Here is a 20239-nt window from a genome sequence, read left to right as displayed (position 1 = left end):
TACTAACTCAGCTTGCAAACGTGCTCACTTTCTCCCACTGGGCTTAGTGCGGTTCCCTCCCATTCCCCAACGCACTCATCCTAGGAGTTCATCTGCGTATTTGAATACACACACGGAAGAATAAACATCCCCCAGGCACTTTAGGCACAACCCCCCTTCGGCAGCGCAGATGTCAAGCTAGAGGTCGTGACGTCCTGGAGTCTCTGTGGTTTCGGGTTGGGGAACAGAGCCGGTGAGGCAGGACCGACTCGCCAGGGCCGGTCAGGTTGTCAAGGTGACAGCGCCCGGCCTCTGCCTTGGTTGGAGGGTGACTCCGCCCCATTGCTCAGCTCCGATTGGGCACGCCCTTTTCCGGCTCTCCCTCAGGATTGGCTGAGAGGTGTGGCCTGTGAACCGGAACGCGTCGCGATTGGTTGGCGCTCAGGCCGATCTTGCGCGACGCGGTGGTCTGGGCCGATGTGGGCCCAGTCCTCTGCCAGCCAATCAGCGCGCGGGCTGCGTGTGGCGCGTGAGTGTGTCCAGGATCCCTCCGCCGCCGGGGCGTTGGGTCGCCGGAAGGGAGGGTCCTGGTGGGGGATGGGGCGGGGACGCGCAGGAGGCCCGCGAGGTTGACTTGGGCAAGGCGTAGAGGACGCGTGTGCTGGTAGATGGAGGAGAACCGAGCGAGGCCGGGCAGCTTTGCCAGGAGTCTTCACCTACTACTAAGGACCCCTCCTGCAAATTCAGACTGTTGCGTGACACCCTAAAGAATAAATCAATAGCCGGGCGCGGTGGCTCAAGCCTGTAATCCCAGCACTTTGGGAGGCCGAGACGGGCGGATCACGAGGTCAGGAGATCAAGACCATCCTGGCTAACACGGTGAAACCCCATCTCTACTAAAAAATACAAAAAAAAAACTAGCCGGGCGAGGTGGCGGCGCCTGTAGTCCCAGCTACTCGGGAGGCTGAGGCAGGAGAATGGCGTAAACCCGGGAGGCGGAGCTTGCAGTGAGCTGAGATCCGGCCACTGCACTCCAGCCTGGGCGACAGAGCCAGACTCCCTCTCAAAAAAAACAAAACAAAACAAAACAAAACAAAAGAATAAATCAATAAATTTAAAAATTAAAAAGGAACACCACTAAACGAATCATGAAAACAAATAAAATAAAGGAAGGCTAATAAAATAAAGGCTTAAAGTGCCCAAAATGTCCAAAAGAAATGCGCAATATCGACTTACAGTATAGACAGAAGAGACCTGCAAATTCTGCAGCCTTAACACCTTCAGTCTTTTTGGAAATGTTTCTGGAGCTGGTGCTCTAGAGTGCCCCGCCTCGTGCTAGGCGCTGGGGAACCCCCAAGGGAACCACGGGGACCCGAGCCCGGCTGTTAGGGCGTTTGCTCTTGGAGGCACGTAAAGGGCTTCATTTCAGATGATGAAAGTGCAGTGGGGTGATGGAGTGGAGAATCTGGGCCCTCCTCTGAATTGTAACCACGTGCTATGACATGGGGACGGGGGAAAGACAGCTAATCTAGGAGCAGCCTTCTCGAGGCCTTTATCAGCATAAGAGGTGGTACAAAAAAGGAAAGGGACATTTGTGTGTGCGCGCAAGTAAGATTTCTTTGCATCTTATTACAACATCTATCCCCGCTCCCTTCACCGTATGTGCCAGCTGAATACACTAGGGACTTTGTATTTTTCAGGATCCTTTTCCCCGGAAGCCTGGCTACTGAAGAGAGAACTTCACACTTACATAAGAGGAGAAAGAAGCCAGAGGATGGAGTGTCACCTCATCTAGTCACCTTTTCTTGCCCTATTAGAAGCAAGAGAGCAGAGCGTAGCAAGCTTCAGATGACTTGTTTGACTGGTCTGAGTCTTTTTGGGATTAAATGAGGTTTCTGTTTAGGGAGATCCTTTGTTTCACTATTAGCTTTAGGCTAATAAGTTTTAGTACTGCCTAAACCCCCTCTTAGGGTATATCGCCTGGTTGTTGGTGATGTTGAATTACAGGATGTCATACAGAGAGTAACAGAAATATAGCTGTGTCTTCCTAGTATTTCCTATGAGCCCTCAGTGGCAGATATCTGTGAGCTGTAGCATAAGATGCATTCATGTAACAAATATCTATTGCGTGCCTGCCACATGTGAATACAAGGAGAAAGGTCCCTGCTTTCATGGAATTTCATTGTATTAATTTCATTGAAATGAATAATCAGGATGATTTGGCCTTGCACTTGAAAGAAGCAAAACAAGATCATGTTTACAGTGCCTGGGGTTGGAGGGGGAGGAACATTTAATTATTGTTGACTGGCTGAGTCAGGGTCAGGTGATCCCAGCAGAAGTGGGCCGATTCATCGAAAACCAATTCATTGAAAGTCAATTTGCCAAATAATCAATTCAGTGATTTAGCAGAATTTTCAAGATTTACCAACTTACAGAAAATGGCATTTTATGACTTAATCTTCTTGATTTAGATGCAATGAGTAAGAATACAATCATCTGAATTTTTTCTGACATAAAAGATAATATACTTTTTTTTTTTTTTTGAGATGGAGTCTCACTCTGTCGCCCAGGCTGCAATGCAGTGGTGTGATCTCAGCTCACTGCAACCTCCACCTCACAGGTAAAAGTGATTCTTCTGCCTCAGCCTCCTGAGTAGCTGGGAATACAGGTGTGTACTACCACATCCAGCTAATTTTTGTGTTTTTAGTAGAGACGGGGTTTTGCCATGTTGACCAGGCTGGTCTTGAACTCCTGACCTCCCACCTTGGCCTCCCAAAGTGCTGGGATTACAGACCTGAGCCACCATGCCCAGCCCTTTCCAGTTCTTTTTCTACACATATACATTAATGTATAGAAAAAATATATATATGTTAGGCCGGGCGCGGTGGCTCACGCCTGTAATCCCAGCACTTTGGGAGGCTGAGGCTGTCGAATCACGAGGTCAGGAGATCGAGACCATCCTGGCTAACACAGTGAAACCCCGTCTCTACTAAAAATACAAAAATTAGCCAGGCGTGGTGGTGGGCACCTGTAGTCCCAGCTACTCGGGAGACTGAAGCAGGAGAATGGCATGAACCTGGGAGATAGAGCTTGCAGTGAGCCGAGATCATGCCATTGCACTCCAGCCTGGGCGACAGAGCAAGACCGCATCTCTTAAAAAAAAGAAGAAGGCCGGGCGCGGTGGCTCAAGCCTGTAATCCCAGCACTTTGGGAGGCCGAGACGGGCGGATCACGAGGTCAGGAGATCGAGACCATCCTGGGTAACACAGTGAAACCCCGTCTCTACTAAAAATACAAAAACTTAGCTGGGCGAGGTGGCAGGCGCCTGTAGTCCCAGCTACTCGAGAGGCTGAGGCAGGAGAATGGCGTGAACCCGGGAGGCGGAGCTTGCAGTGACCTGAGATCTGGCCACTGCACTCCAGCCTGGGTGACAGAGCGAGACTCTGTCTAAAAAAAAAAAAAAGGCCGGGCGCGGTGGCTCAAGCCTGTAATCCCAGCACTTTGGGAGGCCGAGACGGGCGGATCACGAGGTCGGGAGATCGAGACCATCCTGGCTAACACGGTGAAACCCCGTCTCTACTAAAAAAATACAAAAAACTAGCCGGGCGAGGTGGCGGGCGCCTGTAGTCCCAGCTACTCGGGAGGCTGAGGCAGGAGAATGGCGTGAATCCGGGAGGCGGAGCTTGCAGTGAGCTGAGATCCGGCCACTGCACTCCAGCCTGGGCGACAGAGCGAGACTCTGTCTCAAAAAAAAAAAAAAAAGAAGAAGAAGAAGAAAAAAAAAAAAAAATATATATATATATATATATATATGTCAACAGAGAAATTGTCAAACACAAATGTTTTCTTGTATGTATTTTTCTACAACTGTACATGTCATTCTGCAATTTATTCTATCTTCTTCAACAGTCTCTTTGAGGCTGGGCATGGTGGCTCATACTTGTAATCCCAGCACTTTGGGAGGTTGAGGCAGGAGGATCACTTGAGCCCAGGAGTTTGAGACCATTCTGGAAAACATAGGGAGACCCTGTCTCTATTTATGTATTTATATATTTTTCGAGACAGGGTCTTGCTGTGTCACCCAGGCTGGAGTGCATTGGCATAATCATAGCTCACTGCAGCCTCCACCTCCTGGGCTCAAGTGATCCTCCCACCTCAGCCTCCTGAGTAGCTAGGACCACAGGCACATGTCACTACACCTGGCTAATTTTTTATTTTTTATTGAGACAAAGTCCCACTATGTTGCCCAGGCTTGTCTTGAACTCCTGGGCTCAAGCAATCCTCCTGCCTCAGCCTCCCAAAGTGCTGGGATTACAGGGGTGAGCCACTGCACCCAGCCCCCTATCTCTATTAAAAAAAAATCTCTTTGAGAACTGTGATGTTTGTAAGTGAATGTTATTGTTTTTAGTGGATGTGCATAGTATTGTACAGTATGGATTATACTATACTTTGCCATTCCCATGTTGGAGGACTTTAGTTTACAATTTTTCACCGTAGGTTTAGTGAAGTAAGACTCACCCAGAGTCTTGGGTCCCTGCTTTTATTAATTGTTTTATTTTTATTTTTACTTTTTTTTTTTTTTTGAGATAGAGTCTCGCTTTGTTGCCCAGGATGGAGTGCAGTGGCATGCGATCTTGGCTCACTGCAGCCTCTGTGTCTTGGGGTCAAGCAATTCTCCTGCCTCAGCCTCCTGAGTAGCTGGGATTACAGGCATCCGCCACCACACTCCACTAATTTTTGCATTTTTAGTAGAGATGAGGTTTCACCATATTGGCCAGGCTGGTCTCGAACTCCTGACCTCAAGTGATCTGCCTGCCTCGGCCTTCCAAAGTGTTGGGATTACAGGCATGAGCCACTGCGCCTGGCCTATTGTTTTAAATTGTGAGATGAACAAAGCATACAAAAAGACTGAATATAACATACATGTGCAGTTTACAGAATAATAAATGTGGACCACGTACTCACCATACCGCTTAATAGGGCATGACCTATTAAGTCTCTTGGAAATCCCTCCCTAAATTCAGCTCTTTTATTTGCCCTAGAAGAAACCATTTCCCTGAATATGGTTAAGCATTTATTTGTTTGTCTTTATGTTTTTCTGATACGTATGGATCTTTTTTTTTTTTTTTTTTTTTTTGAGACAGAGTTTCAGTTTTGTTGCCCAGGCTAAGTGCAAGTGCACGATCTTGGCTCACTGCAACTGCTTCCTGGGTTCAAGCGATTATTCTGCCTCTGCTTCTTGAGTAGCTGGGATTACAGGCGCCCGCCACCACACCTGGCTGATTTTTGTATTTTTTAGTAGAGATGAGGTTTTGCCATGTTGCCCAGTCTGGTCTTGAACTCATGTGATCTGCCAGGCTCGCCTCCCAAAGCACTGGGATTACAGGCGTGAGCCACCGCACGCAGCCGGTTCCATCATTTTCTTATCTTTATTCCTGTTGAGGATTTCAAGTTGTGTGGTCGTATTTTCTCCTCTGCGGGGCTGGAGAGGAGGTGGGGAAGCTCAACCTTGAGACATCAACTCTGGCACATCTTGTACTTAGTAACTGGCACCCACTCAATATCCACAGCCCCATGGGCATGTGGGGAGTGTTGATGCAACCACACTATGGAGGCCAGAAAAAGAAATCCTCAAGCAACCCTTTGGACCTGATGGACTCAGGGGACCTGGCTGAGTCTGCAGTTGGAATCACCACTTTCCCTTTCTTCTGGCCTGACCTCAGGGGCCACTGTGTCAGCAGCTGCTGTCCGTGCGGATGCTGTGGCTTCCTGTCCCTCTGTGCCTCCAGTCTTTCCCTCCGTCTCATTGCACTGTTGCTTTGGTTAGGACTTGGGTAAAATCAGAGGCTTGAACTTGTTCTTATCTAGTCTGACTCCAAGTACTCATGGAATCCAGCAGCATATCCTGATGGTTCTCCCTTCCAAAATAGTTCTATGTATGTAGAGGTATTCACAGATTTATATTTATATAAAAATAAATGTATATATTTACATTGTGGGATATAGAGCTATCTGAATATAACATGTATGTACAGTTTATGAAATAATAAATGCACACCAAGTAGTCACCGCCCAGCTTAATGGGGGATGACTAGTATCTTGGAAATCCCTCCCTAAATTCAGTCCCTTTATTTGCCCTATGAGAAACCAGTGCTATATCTATGGCTCTATATACCACTATGTAAATATATACATTTATTTATTAATGTTTTGAGATAGAGTTTCACTCTTGTTGCCCAGTGTGGAGTGCAATGGTGGGATCTCGGCTCACTGATTTCAGGCATGTGCCACTGCACCTGGCCATACATTTTTTTTTTTTTTTTTGAGATGGAGTCTTGCTCTTATCGCCCAGGCTGGAGTGCAATGGCACGATCTCAGGTCACTGCAACCTCCGCCTCCTGGGTTCAAGTGATTCTCTTGCCTCAGCCTCCCAGTAGCTGGGATTACAGGCAACTGTCACCACGCCCAGCTAATTTTTGTATTTTTAGTAGAGACTGGGTTTTGCCATGTTGGCTAGGCTGGTCTTGAGCTCCGGACCTTGTGATCCGCCCGCCTCGGCCTCCCAACGTGCTGGGATTACAGGCATGAGCCACCGTGCCCGGCCCATAAATTTATTTTTTATACTGTTCCATTCACCCCTCAAACCCAACCACAGTCTATGGCCACACAACAGACGAATAGTCCTTTCAAAATGTACGTCATGTCGCTTCCCCACTCAAAAGCTTCCAAGTGGCTTCTCATCACACTTTGAATAAAACCCAAAGCATTTATCCCATGGCCTCCCAAGGCCCCATATGGCCACTGCCGTTAAGACTGTGCCAAGCAGGCCTCAGGAGCTTTGCGTTTGCTATGCCCTCCTGAAGATCAGCACTGGGTTGGATGTGTCCCTTCATTTAGGTGTCAGCTCATGTTACTTCATTAGGGAGGTCCTTCCTTGACCACTTTTTTTTCCTTTTTTTGCCTTTTTTTGGTGAGACTGAGTTTTGCTCTTGTTGCGCAGACTGGAGTGCAAAGCTGCAATCTTGGCTCACTGCACCCTCGCGATTCTCTTGCCTCAGCCTCCTGAATAGCTGGGATTACAGGCGCCCGCCACCAGGCCCAGCTAATTTTCGTATTTTTAGTAGAGACAGGGTTTCACTGTGTTGGCCAGGCTGACCTTTTTTTTTTTTTTTTTTTTTTCCCCATGTTTGGGGCTTGTTTTTGTCTCTCAAGTGTGAAATATAAATCATGTTTTTACGATTTTTGTGAATCTTGACTTTTCACACCTTGTTTTTGTAAGCAAAAGTTTCTTATTAAAATAATAAAATGACTGTCTTTGTGTGCAATATTTATCTCAAGTGTTTGTTAAAACAGCATTGTTATTTCTCAGGACAAGAGCAAGGATCAACCCCTGCAGAAGCTTAGGAACTATGTACAGAACTTTACAGAACAGAGGCAATACTTTAGCTTAAGCCTCTCTGCTGACCAGAGAATGGAATTCTGCGTGGACTCAAGGGACAAAAGGAAACTAGGCAGGGAAAGGGAAAAGGAAAGTGGCCATGTGAATCAAATTTCAGCTGCCATCAGGGCACATCTTGTGGTGGCCACAGATTGTAGGCTGCTTTTGGAAGATTCCGGCTCAGCACAGGATTCCATTTGTCTACCTGGCTACACCCCTGGCTGAGGTGCCATGTGGTCAGTGTCACTCAAGTCCCTGGCCAGCCAAACTCCCGCAGCAAAGGGTCCCAAATCGAGGATCAAGTTCCTCCGGAAGGGCCGGGCGCGGTGGCTCAAGCCTGTAATCCCAGCACTTTGGGAGGCCGAGATGGGCGGATCACGGGGTCAGGAGATCGAGACCATCCTGGCTAACACGGTGAAACCCCGTCTCTACTAAAAAAATACAAAAATCTAGCCGGGCGAGGTGGCGGGCGCCTGTAGTCCCAGCTGCTCGGAAGGCTGAGGCAGGAGAATGGCGTAAACCCGGGAGGCGGAGCTTGCAGTGAGCTGAGATCCGGCCACTGCAGTCCAGCCTGGGCAACAGAGCAAGACTCCGTCTCAAAAAAAAAAAAAAAAAAAAAAAAAAAGTTCCTCTGGAAGTCATTTCTATCAGTGGCAAAGTGGTAGATGCCCCGAGACCAATCTCCCACGTTGTCTGGTATTTCCAGAGTTTCACTGGCCAAGCTGGCAGCGCTCACCCGGGTCTCCCTGGAAGCCATAGTAGGAAGCTTCGCACAGGCCTTTTTTTTTGAGACGGAATTTCGCTCTTGTTGCCCAGGCTGGAGTGCAATGGCATGATCTCGGCTCACCGCAACCTTCACCTCCCAGGTGCAAGCGATTCTCCTGTCTCTGCCTCCTGAGTAGCTGGAACTACAGACACGAGGCAACACACTTGGCTAATTTTTGTATTTTTAGTAGAGATGGGGTTTCATCATGTTGGTCAGGCCAGTCTCAAACTCCTGACCTCAAGTGATCTGCCCATCTCAAAAAAAAAAAAAAAAAAGTGGCTTCTTTCTGATGTGGTGTGCATTCTTCAATACAGTACATACAAATTTTATTTTGCCGGGCGCGGTGGCTCACGCCTGTAATCCCAGCGCTTTGGGAGGCCGAGGCGGGCGGATCACAAGGTCAGGAGATCGAGACCACGGTGAAACCCCGTCTCTACTAAAAATACAAAAAATTAGCCGGGCACGGTTGTGGGCGCCTGTAGTCCCAGCTACTCGGGAGGCTGAGGCAGGAGAATGGCGTGAACCCGGGAGGCGGAGCTTGCAGTGAGCCGAGATCGCGCCACTGCACTCCAGCCTGGGCGACAGAGCGAGACTCCGTCTCAAAAAAAAAAAAAAAACAAAAAAAAAACAAATTTTATTTTATTCAATCACATCACGACATATTTATTCCAATTACAGCCAATCCACCTCTTATTTTGATATAAAGTGCTCATTTTTCATGACCATTTAAGCCTGTGATGAAAATGTGTAGAATTCAACTTAAGTCAGGATACAGACCCTGAGGTTGCACACAGTCCTGTCAGGAGAGACTCCAAAGTTGGGATTCTTTGGCAAGGAAGACAGGGGGATGCTCACTGAGCAGGCAGCCATCGGTGTCCGCCATGTTGATTTTCTTTACTGACTCTCTCCCTAAGACAGAAATTTTGTATTTTTCCAGCTTCTTCTTAGCACTTTGGCTTTTGTTTTTATGTGTGCAAAGAGTTATCAAGCTTTGCGAAGGGAGGAGAAAAGTGAAATTACAATTTCCCAGAGCACATGGACTATCCTCGGGCACCTCTGGTTTCTGTCTCAACTGTGGGTGCCATTCCTCTTCCAGACCATCCATTTGGGCCTCTTTGGGAAATATCTTTGCTGTTTCCAAATACTCATGCCTTTTACATGAATCCCCTTTCAATATATTCCAGTATGCGGAGCTTGCAGTGAGCCGAGATTGCACCACTGTACGCCAGCCTGGGAGACAAAGCCAGACTCTGTCTCAAAAAAAAAAAAAAAAAAAAAGGGACATGGGAGAGGAAGCAAGGTAGGGCTTGAAAAGACACCTCCAAAGGCCCGTGTGTGTCAGGAAGTGTGTCACAGGGGGTGAGGGCTAAGTCTGCAGTCATTCTGGCTGTGGCTTACCTCTGCCTTGTGCTGCCTCACAGGTGCTGTGTCTGGCTGGGTGGGCCAAGCTGGAGGAATTAGGAGTGAATCAAGTGGCTGTCAGATATATAAATCCAGGCTTCTCCCTGCCCCATGAAAACTGGTCAACCCACTGGTCAAAGTGGATTTCCACGTGCATGAGGGCTGGGTCTGTGCTTCACACAGTTGGGTCCCCATTGCCCAACTCACAGCAGGCAACCGCGAGGCGTGTGCTGAGGGAATGAATGTTTCTTGAAATCCTACTGTGGATCAGGCATTGGGGACTGTGTGGTGTGCTCGCGAGACAAGGATCCTGCCCCTGTGGAATTTGCATTCTGGTGTTAAATGAACACAAATACGTAGATCTCTCAAAAGCGAACCTCCCTCTGGGTGGAAATGGACTCATGTCTGGCAAATGCAATAACATGGTGACAAACAGCCAGAGGTGGCCCCGAATTTGGAGGCCAGGGCGGGGCCTGGAAGTCATGTTTATATAGCAAGCACCCTGTTTTAAGTTCGAATCTCTGTTTATATGTGGTGATCAGGAGATGGAAGCTGTTTAAAATTAGGTGGTGGAAGTGGGAGGTTACTTCATAAAATTCCAATACTGGTCAGGCATGGTGGCGCGATCCTGTAATCCCAGCCACTCCAAAGGCCGAGGCAGGAAGATGGCTTCAGCCTAGGAGTTCGAGGTTGTAGTGAGCTATGATTGCGCCACTGCACTCCAGCCTGGGCAATACGGCGAAACCTCGTCTGTCTCTAAAACATAAAAACAAATTAAGCTCCAACACTGCAAAAAACTATTTTTGGGGAAGTTGATTGGGTGGCTGAGATAAAAGAAGACAAACAATTTGGGATGGTCTCTAACACGGAGCCCACAGTAGGGGTATGATAAATAAACCTCCAAAATATACCTGAAGTCCATTTCTTCTCTCCATCTCCACCCTGGTCCAGCCACCATCATCTTTTGCATAACTTCTCCTGCCTTTGCCCCCGAAGACTATTCTCAACTCAGCATCAGGGGGATTCCTATCACAGCCACAGTCACAGCAGGTCCCTCTCCACTCAAAACCTGCCAGTGGTCTCACCTTAACCCAGGGTAAAAGCCAAAGTCTCCACTGGGCTCCAGGACCTAACTGAGCTGCCACCCCTTCCTCTGCTGACTTAATCTTCTATCCCAGGTCTCTCACATCAAAAACCTTGTCCTCCTTACAAAGTTCTCTAAGCACCCCCAGCACTCTCCTGCCTCAAGGTCTGAGCCCTGGCTGTTCCCCCTGCCTGGAGACTGAATTGCTCACTCCTGTCACCTTCTTCAGGTCACTGGTAGAAGTCATCTTTTCAAGGGGGCCTTCCCTGACAACCCCATTTAAAGAGAAACACCCCTCCTCTCACATTCTGTATGTCTCCCTTGCTTTCTCTCCATAGCACTTAATACCTTTTTGTTTTTTTGTTTCTGTTCTTTTTTTTTTTTTTTTTTGAGACAGAGTCTCGCTCTATTGCCCAGGCTGGAGTGCAGTGGCACGACCTTGGCTCACTGCAACCTCTGCCTCCTGGGTTCAAGCAATTCTCCTGCCTTAGCCTCCCAAGTAGCTGGGATTACAGGCATGTGTCACCACACCCAGCTAATTTTTTTGTATTTTTAATAGAGATGAGGTTTCACCATGTTGGCCAGGCTGGTGTTGAACTCCTGATCTCAAGTGATCTGCGTGCCTTGGCCTTCCAAAGGGCTAGGATTACAGGTGTGAGTCACTGTGCCCAGCGTTATATCTTTTATTATACAAATATTATATACGGTATGTATTTCTCTATAATGTGTGAACCCAGAAAATCTTAGGTCTCAATTGATTTAGAAAGTTAATTTTGTGAAAGTTAAGTATGTGTGCCCATGACACAGACTCAGGAGGCCCTGACAACATGTGCCCAAGGTGGTCAGAGCACAGTTTGGTTTTATACATCCTAGGGAGACATGAGACATCAGTCAGCATATGCAAAAACACCGGTTCTGTCTGGAAAGGTGGGACAACTGGAAGCAAAGCTGGGAAGACTTGAAGCCCAGAGGGGGTCTTCCAGGTCACAGGTAGATAAGAGACAAATGCTTGCATTCTTTTGAGTTTCTGATTAGCCTCTCCAAAGGAGGCAATCAGATATGTATCTATCTCAGTGAACAGTGGGGTGACTTTGAATAGAATGAGAGGCAGGTTGGCCCTAAGCAGTTCCCAGCTTGACTTTTCCCTTTAGCTTAGTGATTTGGGGACCCCAAGATTTATTTTTCTATCACATTTTCCCTTTTCTTTCTTTTTTTTTTTTTTTTTTTTTTTGAGACGGAGTCTCACTGTGTCTCCCAGGCTGGAGTGCAGTGGCGTGATCTCGGCTCACTGCAAACTCCGCCTCCCGGGTTCACGCCATTCTCCTGCCTCAGCCTCCCAAGTAGCTGAGACTACAGGCGCCCGCCACCACGCCCGGCTAGTTTTTTGTATTTTTAGTAGAGACGGGGTTTCACCATGTTAGCCAGGATAGTCTCGATCTCCTGACCTCGTGATCCACCCGCCTCGGCCTCCCAAAGTGCTGGGATTACAGGCTTGAGCCACCGCGCCCGGCCTTCCCTTTTCTTTTTAAAAATCTTTTGGAGAAAGCATTTTTAGAAGAAAAGGAGTCTCTGCTCTCAGGTTTCATCTGATCGTTCATGACTAGAATGGTTTATTCCTAGACAGGTAGGACCCAAGTTATTAAGAAGGCTCATCTTTAGCAGGTTGTGAAGTCTCATGTCCTTTGAAGAGAAAATAGGGGAAGGAAGGGAGAAAAGCAATAACAAACCAAAGAATAATCCTGGAAAATCGATATAGGCCACATTACCCTAAAGTCCGTATATCAGTAGGCAGGTATGAAAATGTCTTATGTATGTAAATAGGTTGCTGTTATTTTCTTCTGATGTTTAAGTTGTCTAGCTTCAGTTTGCAGGGCTTTATGAAAGCAAAACTTAGTTTTTGGTGACTCCAAATTAGGAAAAGTGGGAAAAAAGAAGAAAAAAAGATTGAAAACGTTATTTTATAGGCTTGTAGTCAAGAAAAACTAGAATTTGGTCCAAACTATAGACAATAATAAAAATGGAAAAACATTAGGCAAAACTAGAATCTAATAACAGATGTATTATAGTTTTTGAAACATAATTTTTCTCTCTCCAGTTTCCCATTTTTACTAAGGACAAATAATGGTAGGATTTATTTGCTTTATTATACCTGGCCTGATTATTTGTATACAATACTGCAAGAATAATTTTTTTTTAACATAGGCTTTTAAATTGGCTTTGATGGAACTTTGTTCCATAGAAGGAATCTCAGATGAGACCTTTTAAAACTGAGTCCAGGCAGGGATTTGTACCATCAAATACCTATGAGTTGGTTGAATCCCTCTCCTCTTGAGGTTCCAAGATAAACTTGGGGCTCCTGGACCTGTCAGAAAGTGACATTCTTTACTTACCACAGGTCAGGAATCCTGTACAGGGACTGTGTAGGCAAAGGTCTGAGGCCAGCTTTTCCCAAGGGGCTTTTATTGGCTCCATAAGTCAAGTTGATCCCTTAAAGGAAAGCACACCATTTCAGTCAAAGCCTTGTTTCTCCAATTGTGTCCTGTTACAAATGAAAACAGGTTCTTATTGCACGTATGCAGTTAACTGTGTTGTTGTAAGAATACTCACAAATAGTTTCCAAAATTTTGTAGAAATCAGGTAGAGAGAAACAAATTTGCTCCAAATTTTGTTCATAGGAGTATACTATACTCAATTGTTAAAAGCTGTAAATAGCTTAAAAGTTTTCTTCACTCAGAAAAACAAAAAGATCAGCAATGCTTTAAGCAAAAAGTTAAAAAGATTACAGATTACTTCAGACTTCTTCTTCTTTTTTTTTTTTTAGACAGAATTTCCCTCTTGTTGCCCAGGCTGGAGTGCAATAGTGCGATCTCGGCTCAACACAACCTCTGCCTCCTGTGTTCAAGTGATTCTTCTGCCTCAGCCTCCCGAGTAGCTGGGATTACAGGCATGTGCTGCCACGCCCAGCTAGTGTTGTATTTTTAGTAGAGACGGGGTTTCTCATTGTTGGTCAGGCTGGTCTCGAACTCCCGACCTCAGGTGATCTGCCTGCCTCGGCCTCCCAAAGTGCTGGGATCACAGGCATGAGCCACTGCGCCTGACCAGGACTACCTACCTCTTAACTGGATCTCTGAGCTCTGAGCAGAGCCCACACTGAATCCTGGGTCTCCAAAAAGGGAGAATTATTTTGAAGTTAGACAATGTGATGCTTTTACAGTGTACTTAAATTTTTTTTTTTTTTTTTTGAGATGGAGTCTCATTCTGTCTCCCAGGCTGGAGTGCAGTAGTGCAATCTCAGCTCACTGCAAGCTCCGCCTCCTGGGTTCACGCCATTCTCCTGCCTCAGCCTCCTGAGTAGCTGGGACTGCAGGCGCCCACCACCACGCCTGGCTAATTTTTTGTATTTTTAGTAGAGATGGGGTTTCACCGTGTTAGCCAGGATGGTCTCCATCTCCTGACCTCGTGATCCATCCGCCTCAGCCTCCCAAAGTGCTGGGATTACAGGTGTGAGCCACTGTGCCTGGACAACAAAGACATTTCTAAGTGTCTAAACTACACTCTTTCTTAAAAACCCCAGAGTAGCATCTGTTGCAATAGCTGTTAATGAAGAAAACAGAATTCGGTCAACTGAGGGAAACAAAACAAAACAAAACAAAACAAAAACCTTTGCTCAAAAAAAAAAGCATCGGGTCCTAGGAGAGAAAAACAAAAACAAAAACATGGCAGCCTTTTAAATAGCCTTTTAAATACAAACACGTGCACATGCACACATACATCTTGGATGTTAACTTTTAATTAAGCTAACTTTTAACCATTGAGCTCCTTTAAAAAAATCTTTTAAAATCTCATTACAGGCCGGGCGCGGTGGCTCAAGCCTGTAATCCCAGCACTTTGGGAGGCCGAGACGGGCGGATCACGAGGTCAGGAGATCGAGACCATCCTGGCTAACACAGTGAAACCCCGTCTCTACTAAAAATACAAAAACTTAGCCGGGCGAGGTGGCAGGCGCCTGTAGTCCCAGCTACTCGGGAGGCTGAGGCAGGAGAATGGCGTGAACCCGGGAGGCGGAGCTTGCAGGGAGCTGAGATCCGGCCACTGCACTCCAGCCTGGGTGACAGAGCGAGACTCCGTCTCAAAAAAAAAAAAAAAAAAAAAAAAAAAAAAAAAAAAAATCTCATTACTATATTTCTGTTAGGAGAAGTTGCTGCTATTTCAGAAGTACCAAGAATCAAACTAGAAAGGGCTTGATTTAGGAACCAAATCTAGGCTGTCATAGTTGGAAAAAACAGGCAGAGCCTTAGCTATGGAACTGCTACTTGGGGCAACAGTCATTGCTTTCACTTTGCCTGGCTAGCGAAAAGGTGGCCTTATTATGTAAATAAAGCCCCTTTAGTAGTTAAAATCAAACATCTTTCCTCTTTTAATTTTTTTCTTTTGCTAGTTGTTTTCCTCCCCTACAAGGCTGTGTGTGTGTGTGTGTGTGTGTGTGTGTGTGTGAATTTAGCCACTTTAGAGTCCTTGTTCCCCACAATTTGGAACTTTCCTTTTGATTTGATCAAGTCAGATAGTTGATCAAACCCAATGGGAAAAAGACCAAAACAACAACAAAAACAGAGACAAACAAACAACAAAAAAAGCATTTAAGGCAAACAAAAAATGGCACAACGTATATGATCACTGAGCGCACTCTAATGGTAAGGATAAATTAATGTTAGAGGAAAGGGGTCCCGATCCAGACCCCAAGAGAGGGTTTTTGGATCTCATGCAAGAAAGAATTCAAGGCGAGTCTGTAGACTAAAGCAAAAGCAAGTTTATTAGGAAAGTAGAGGAATAAAAGAATGCTCTGTCCATAGACAGAGCAGCCCTGAGGGCTGCTGGTTGCCCATTTTCATGGTTATTTCTTGATGATATGCTAAACAAGGGGTGGGCTATTCATGCCTCCCCTTTTTAGACCATATAGAGTAACTTCCGGATGTTGCCATGGCATTTGTAAACTGTCAGGGCACTGATGGGAGTGTAGCAGCGAGGTCAGGCAGAGGTCACTTTCATCACCATCTTGGTTTTGGAGGGTTTTGGCTGGCTTTTTTACTGCAACCTGTTTTATCAGCAATGTGTTTATGACTTGTATTTTGTGCCAACCTCCCATCTCATCATGTGGCTTAGAACGCTTTAACTGTCTGGGAATGGAGTCCAGTAGATCTCAGTCTCGTTTTACCCAGTCCCTACTCAAGATGGAGCTGCTCTGGTTCAAATGCCTCTGACATTAAGACCAGCTGGTTGTTAACCGTAACTTCAGCCAAGACAAACCCGAATTCAGTTACTTACCTGGGGATGGGTCTTAGGCTGTAGACTGCTCTCTACCATCCTAGAAGCAGGAAAAAAGGCCTCATCTTCCCTGTTGGAAGCGAGCTCAAACTCCATAAAGGAGTTACCTGCCTTCCATTGTCATGGAAACAGGAAATCTTGCCTTCCTTGTTGGAAGCAAGTAAAACTGCAAAGAAAAGAGGAGTTGTACAGCAAAATAAACTGTAGATCTCCACCAAATTTTGGGAGATCAGGGAGTCTCTGGAGGGGGTGCTCTCAGACCTAGGCTCACTTCTGTAATCCCAGCGCTTTGGGAGGCCAAGGCAGGCGGATCACCTGAGGTCAGGACTTCAAGACCAGCCTGGTCAACATGGTGAAATCCCATCTCTACAAAAATGCAAAAATTAGCCGGGTTCGGTATCTCACGCCTGTAATTCCAGCACTTTGGGAGGCTGAGGACGGGGGATCACCTGGGGGCCGGGAGTTGGAGATCTGCCTAACATGCAGAAACCCCGTTTCTACTATAAATACAAAATTAGCCAGGCGTGGTGGCGCATGCCCGTAATCCCAGCTACTCGAGAGGCTGGGGCAGGTGAATTGCTTTAACCCGGGAGGCGGAGGTTGCGGTGTGCCGAGATCTCGCAATTGCACTCCAGCCTGGGTAACAAGAGCGAAACTCCGTCTCAAAAAAACAAAAAAAACCCCAAAAACCAAAAAACAAAAAGTAGCTGGGCACGACGGCGCGTGCCTGTAATCCCAGCTACTCAGGAGGCTGAGGCAGGAGAATCGCTTGAACCCGGGAAGCAGAGGTTACAGTGAGCTGAGATTGGGCCATTGCACTCCAGCCTGGGCGACTGAGTGAGACTCAAAAAAAAAAAAAAAAGGTTAAAAAAAAAAAACAGGCCGGGCGCGGTGGCTCAAGCCTGTAATCCCAGCACTTTGGGAGGCCGAGACGGGCGGATCACGAGGTCAGGAGATCGAGACCATCCTGGCTAACACGGTGAAACCCCGTCTCTACTTTAAAAATACAAAAAACTAGCCGGGCGAGGTGGCGGCGCCTGTAGTCCCAGCTACTCCGGAGGCTGAGGCAGGAGAATGGCGTGAACCCGGGAGGCGGAGCTTGCAGTGAGCTGAGATCCGGCCACTGCACTCCAGCCTGGGCGGCAGAGCGAGACTCCGTCTCAAAAAAAAAAAAAAAAAAAAAAAAAAAAAACGCAAACAAAAAAAACAAAGGCGGGAGGGGGCCTTCCAGGTCGTAGGTAGATAAGAGACAAATGGTTGCATTCTTTTGAGTTTTTAATTAGCCTCTCAAAGGAGGCAATCAGGTATGCATTTATCTCAGCCCGGGGGTGACTGATAGAATGGGAGGCGGGTTGGTCCTAGGCAGTTCCCAGGTAGACCTTTCCCTGTAGATTAGTAGTGGGGCCCCAAGATTTATTTTCCTTTCACAAATGTATATTTTGATACCCATTGGCATACTATGTATATTATTGTATTATACTGTGACATTATCTGGTGTAAATACACGATGTATTTATTTGTTAATCGTCTCCCGTCCTCCTCACATCTGTACCCCTCCTCTCCTGTTGACAGAGGGCAAGAATTTTGCTTCGTTCGCTGCTGTATCCGCAAAGCTCCCAAAGTGCCCGGAATGCCGCAGGCGCTCAGTAAGGACCTGCAGGAAGAAATAGCGAATGAATGATGTACACGTGTAGGAACCAGCGGACTCGGACGCCTGGCTCCTGCGGCTGCCCTAATGTCCTCCAGCTCCAGGTGAGGTCGGGGAGCTGGGGCCAAGGCAGCGCCCTTGGCCCCAGGTGAAGGCGGGGGTGCCCGCCCCTCACTCGCACGACCCCCGGCCGCGGGCGCTGGAGTCGGCGGCTGCGAGCACTCCTTTGCGCGGCGCTGCACTCGGCGGAGGGTTACAGGCGGGAGGGCGGGGCCTGGAAGGGGCGGGGATTCGGGGCGGGGCCTGCGAGGCGGGGCCGGGGCCAAGTGGCCCGCCGGCGGCGGCGGCTGCGATTCAGTCCGTTGCTTTCCGCCGCTGCCGTGTCCGTCTCAGCCCGCCAGGCGCTCCAGACCGTCGCCTCCCCCGGACCCAGGTCCCCGGCCCCTGGTCCCCAGCCCTCATCGCAGCCCCAGCGGCCCGCCGCCGCCATGTCCAAGGAGGAGCGCGCCGGGCGGGAAGAGATTCTGGAGTGCCAGGTGATGTGGGAGCCTGACAGTAAGAAGAACACGCAGATGGACCGCTTCCGGGCGGCTGTGGGCGCCGCGTGCGGCCTGGCGCTGGGTGAGAGCCGGGCGCGGGGCCGGGCCTGCGGGGGATGGGCGGGGACCGTGCAGGGTGGTTGGGTGGTCTCCCCATTGCTAGTTTCATGCTTCTGGGGCTGGAGGAGCCACTTGATGGCGGGGAGGCCTTCTGGCTGCGGGGTTCCCCCCTCTCTTGGGGAACATCACCCCTCCACAGCACCTCCTGGCACTTCCCGACTCTGCAGCGTCTCCTCTGCATGTGGGCGTCACCCTCTCCCCAGGAGTGTCACCCCTCGCGAGGGCCAGCTGCCTGTTGACTGGGTGGTCCCCTGCTAGGCTTTCCTACCTATGAGGTGCTCGCTGGAGTCTTGACCTCCAGCCTGTGGGGGCTTCCCCCGGACATAGGGCCTGTTTGACTTGCAGCTCTTCCTCTGTTTGTGGTGGTCCCTTGCCAGTCCTCAGTGCCGTGCACTCTGCCCCCCTGACCTCCCCCATCTCCAGCTGCCCCTCCTAGAGGCCAGCACCTAGAAGGATGGCCAGGTAGGAGGCCCTGTCCACATGTCTACACTCCCAGCCCCCAAACAGAACCTAGTAAAAGACTCTCTTTCCACCCAGCACCTTGAACTTCAGAAACCGCCTCTCTGGGTGTGGGTGGGGCAGAGGCCCCTTCTCCGTGGGGTGACCGTTCAGGGTGCTCTTCCTGAGCTCTAGCTGGCTTGCCCAACTACCAGCTCCACCCCTCCACACCTGTCTCAGCCGGGTGTTCCTAGGGGATTTTTTTTTTTTTTTTGAGGAGGAGTTTTGCTCTTATTGCCCAGGCTGGAATGCAGTGGCGTGATCTCGGCTCACTGCAACCTCCACCTCCCGGGTTCAAGCGATTCTCCTCCCTCAGCCTCCCGAGTAGCTGAGATTACAGGCATGCGCCACCACGCCTGGCTAATTTTGTATTTTTAGTAGAGATGGAGTTTCTCCGTGTTGGTCAGGCTGGTCTCGAACTCCTGACCTCAGGTGATCTGACCGCCTCGGCCTCCCAAAGTGCTGGGATTACAGGCGTGAGCAACGGCCACCAGCCTCCCTAGGGGATTTTTAACTCATGGTCTCTCCTCACCCCCTCCGCCAGCGCAGGGCCTCCCTTGTTTCTGTCGGTGGCGTCCTGTTCTTGCTCAGGCTCACAGGAATGGACACCCAGTCACATGGCCCACACCAGAAGTCTTCTGCCACGGCCCCATGTCTTTCTCACATCTCCTGCTTTACAGCCCCGTGCCAGGGGTTCTGGGGCCTCCTATCCTCCTCTCCGAACAGTGGTTGGTTTTCTTGCTTCTTGCTTTTCCCCCCATTTGCATCCTGCTTGCTTTACCAGAGTAATCTTGAAGCACACAGGTCTTACTTTGTCACTCCTTGGCTCAGAAGTTCTCAGTGGTTCCTTGTTGACCACAGAATTGCAGACTGCTGCCTGGCAGCTTCCAGGCCCTCCACAGCAGGGGGGAGCTTCCACGGAGTCGTTTCTTAGGCTAACCCGGGCTGAGCCGTTCCTCTCCTTCCCTTGCTCTCCCTTGGAGACAGGTGTAGTCTGTTGCCCTGGGGGCTTCCCCCCCCAGCAGTTGGTAAATGACTGTGTGTTGGATTAGGGCAGCCTGGAGACCCCTGGAAGAAGCAGGAGGCTGCCATGTGGGATGACGTTCTTCCTCTGTGTCACCTTGCCTTGATTCCATCTGTTTCCTCTGCCAGCAATAACAGAATGCTGGTCTGGTGCCTGTCCAGCCCTGATGTTATGGAATAATTTCAGATACGGGCAGCCCTGTTAGATGGGTGAAACCACCTTCCTCCATGGGAAGTGTTGAAGAGAAGGGATTTGTAATCTACCTGGATTTCTTTTTTTTTTTTTTTAAGAAAAAAGATTTCTTCTCCCCCAGGCTGAAGTGCGATGGTGCGATCTCGGCTCACTGAAACCTCTGCCTCCTGGGTTCAAGCAATTCTCCTGCCTCAGCCTCCTGAGTAGCTGGGATTACAGGTGCCTGCC

At 48.5% G+C, this 20239-nt stretch overlaps 1 protein-coding gene and 1 long non-coding RNA gene across 4 annotated transcripts in view; one reads left to right on the top strand and one right to left on the bottom strand.

Moving 5' to 3' along the window:
• Positions 1–399: 399 nt before the first annotated feature.
• On the bottom strand, positions 400–16884 carry LOC105493604 (uncharacterized). Its single transcript, XR_011608699.1, has 3 exons — positions 15991–16884; positions 13059–13155; positions 400–742 (listed from the first exon to the last, which is right to left on the bottom strand). It is a non-coding gene; the product is annotated as an uncharacterized lncRNA (long non-coding RNA).
• Positions 16885–17954: 1070 nt separating this feature from the next.
• Positions 17955–20239, top strand: part of LOC105495433 (acetoacetyl-CoA synthetase) — an 82816-nt gene continuing 80531 nt past the window's right edge. The window contains exon 1 of one of the 3 annotated variants that reach the window (XM_071070815.1): positions 17955–18259. In XM_071070815.1, the coding sequence (XP_070926916.1) occupies positions 18127–18259 (133 nt within the window). In that variant the 5' untranslated portion in view covers positions 17955–18126. The remainder of the gene's footprint in view (positions 18260–20239) is intronic. The other 2 variants (XM_071070814.1, XM_071070813.1) reach the window with 2 other exon arrangements.

This window comes from Macaca nemestrina, chromosome 10 (genome assembly GCF_043159975.1).
Source record: "Macaca nemestrina isolate mMacNem1 chromosome 10, mMacNem.hap1, whole genome shotgun sequence".
Classification (NCBI taxonomy): domain Eukaryota; kingdom Metazoa; phylum Chordata; class Mammalia; order Primates; family Cercopithecidae; genus Macaca; species Macaca nemestrina.
This window is presented reverse-complemented; position numbering and strand designations above follow the sequence as displayed.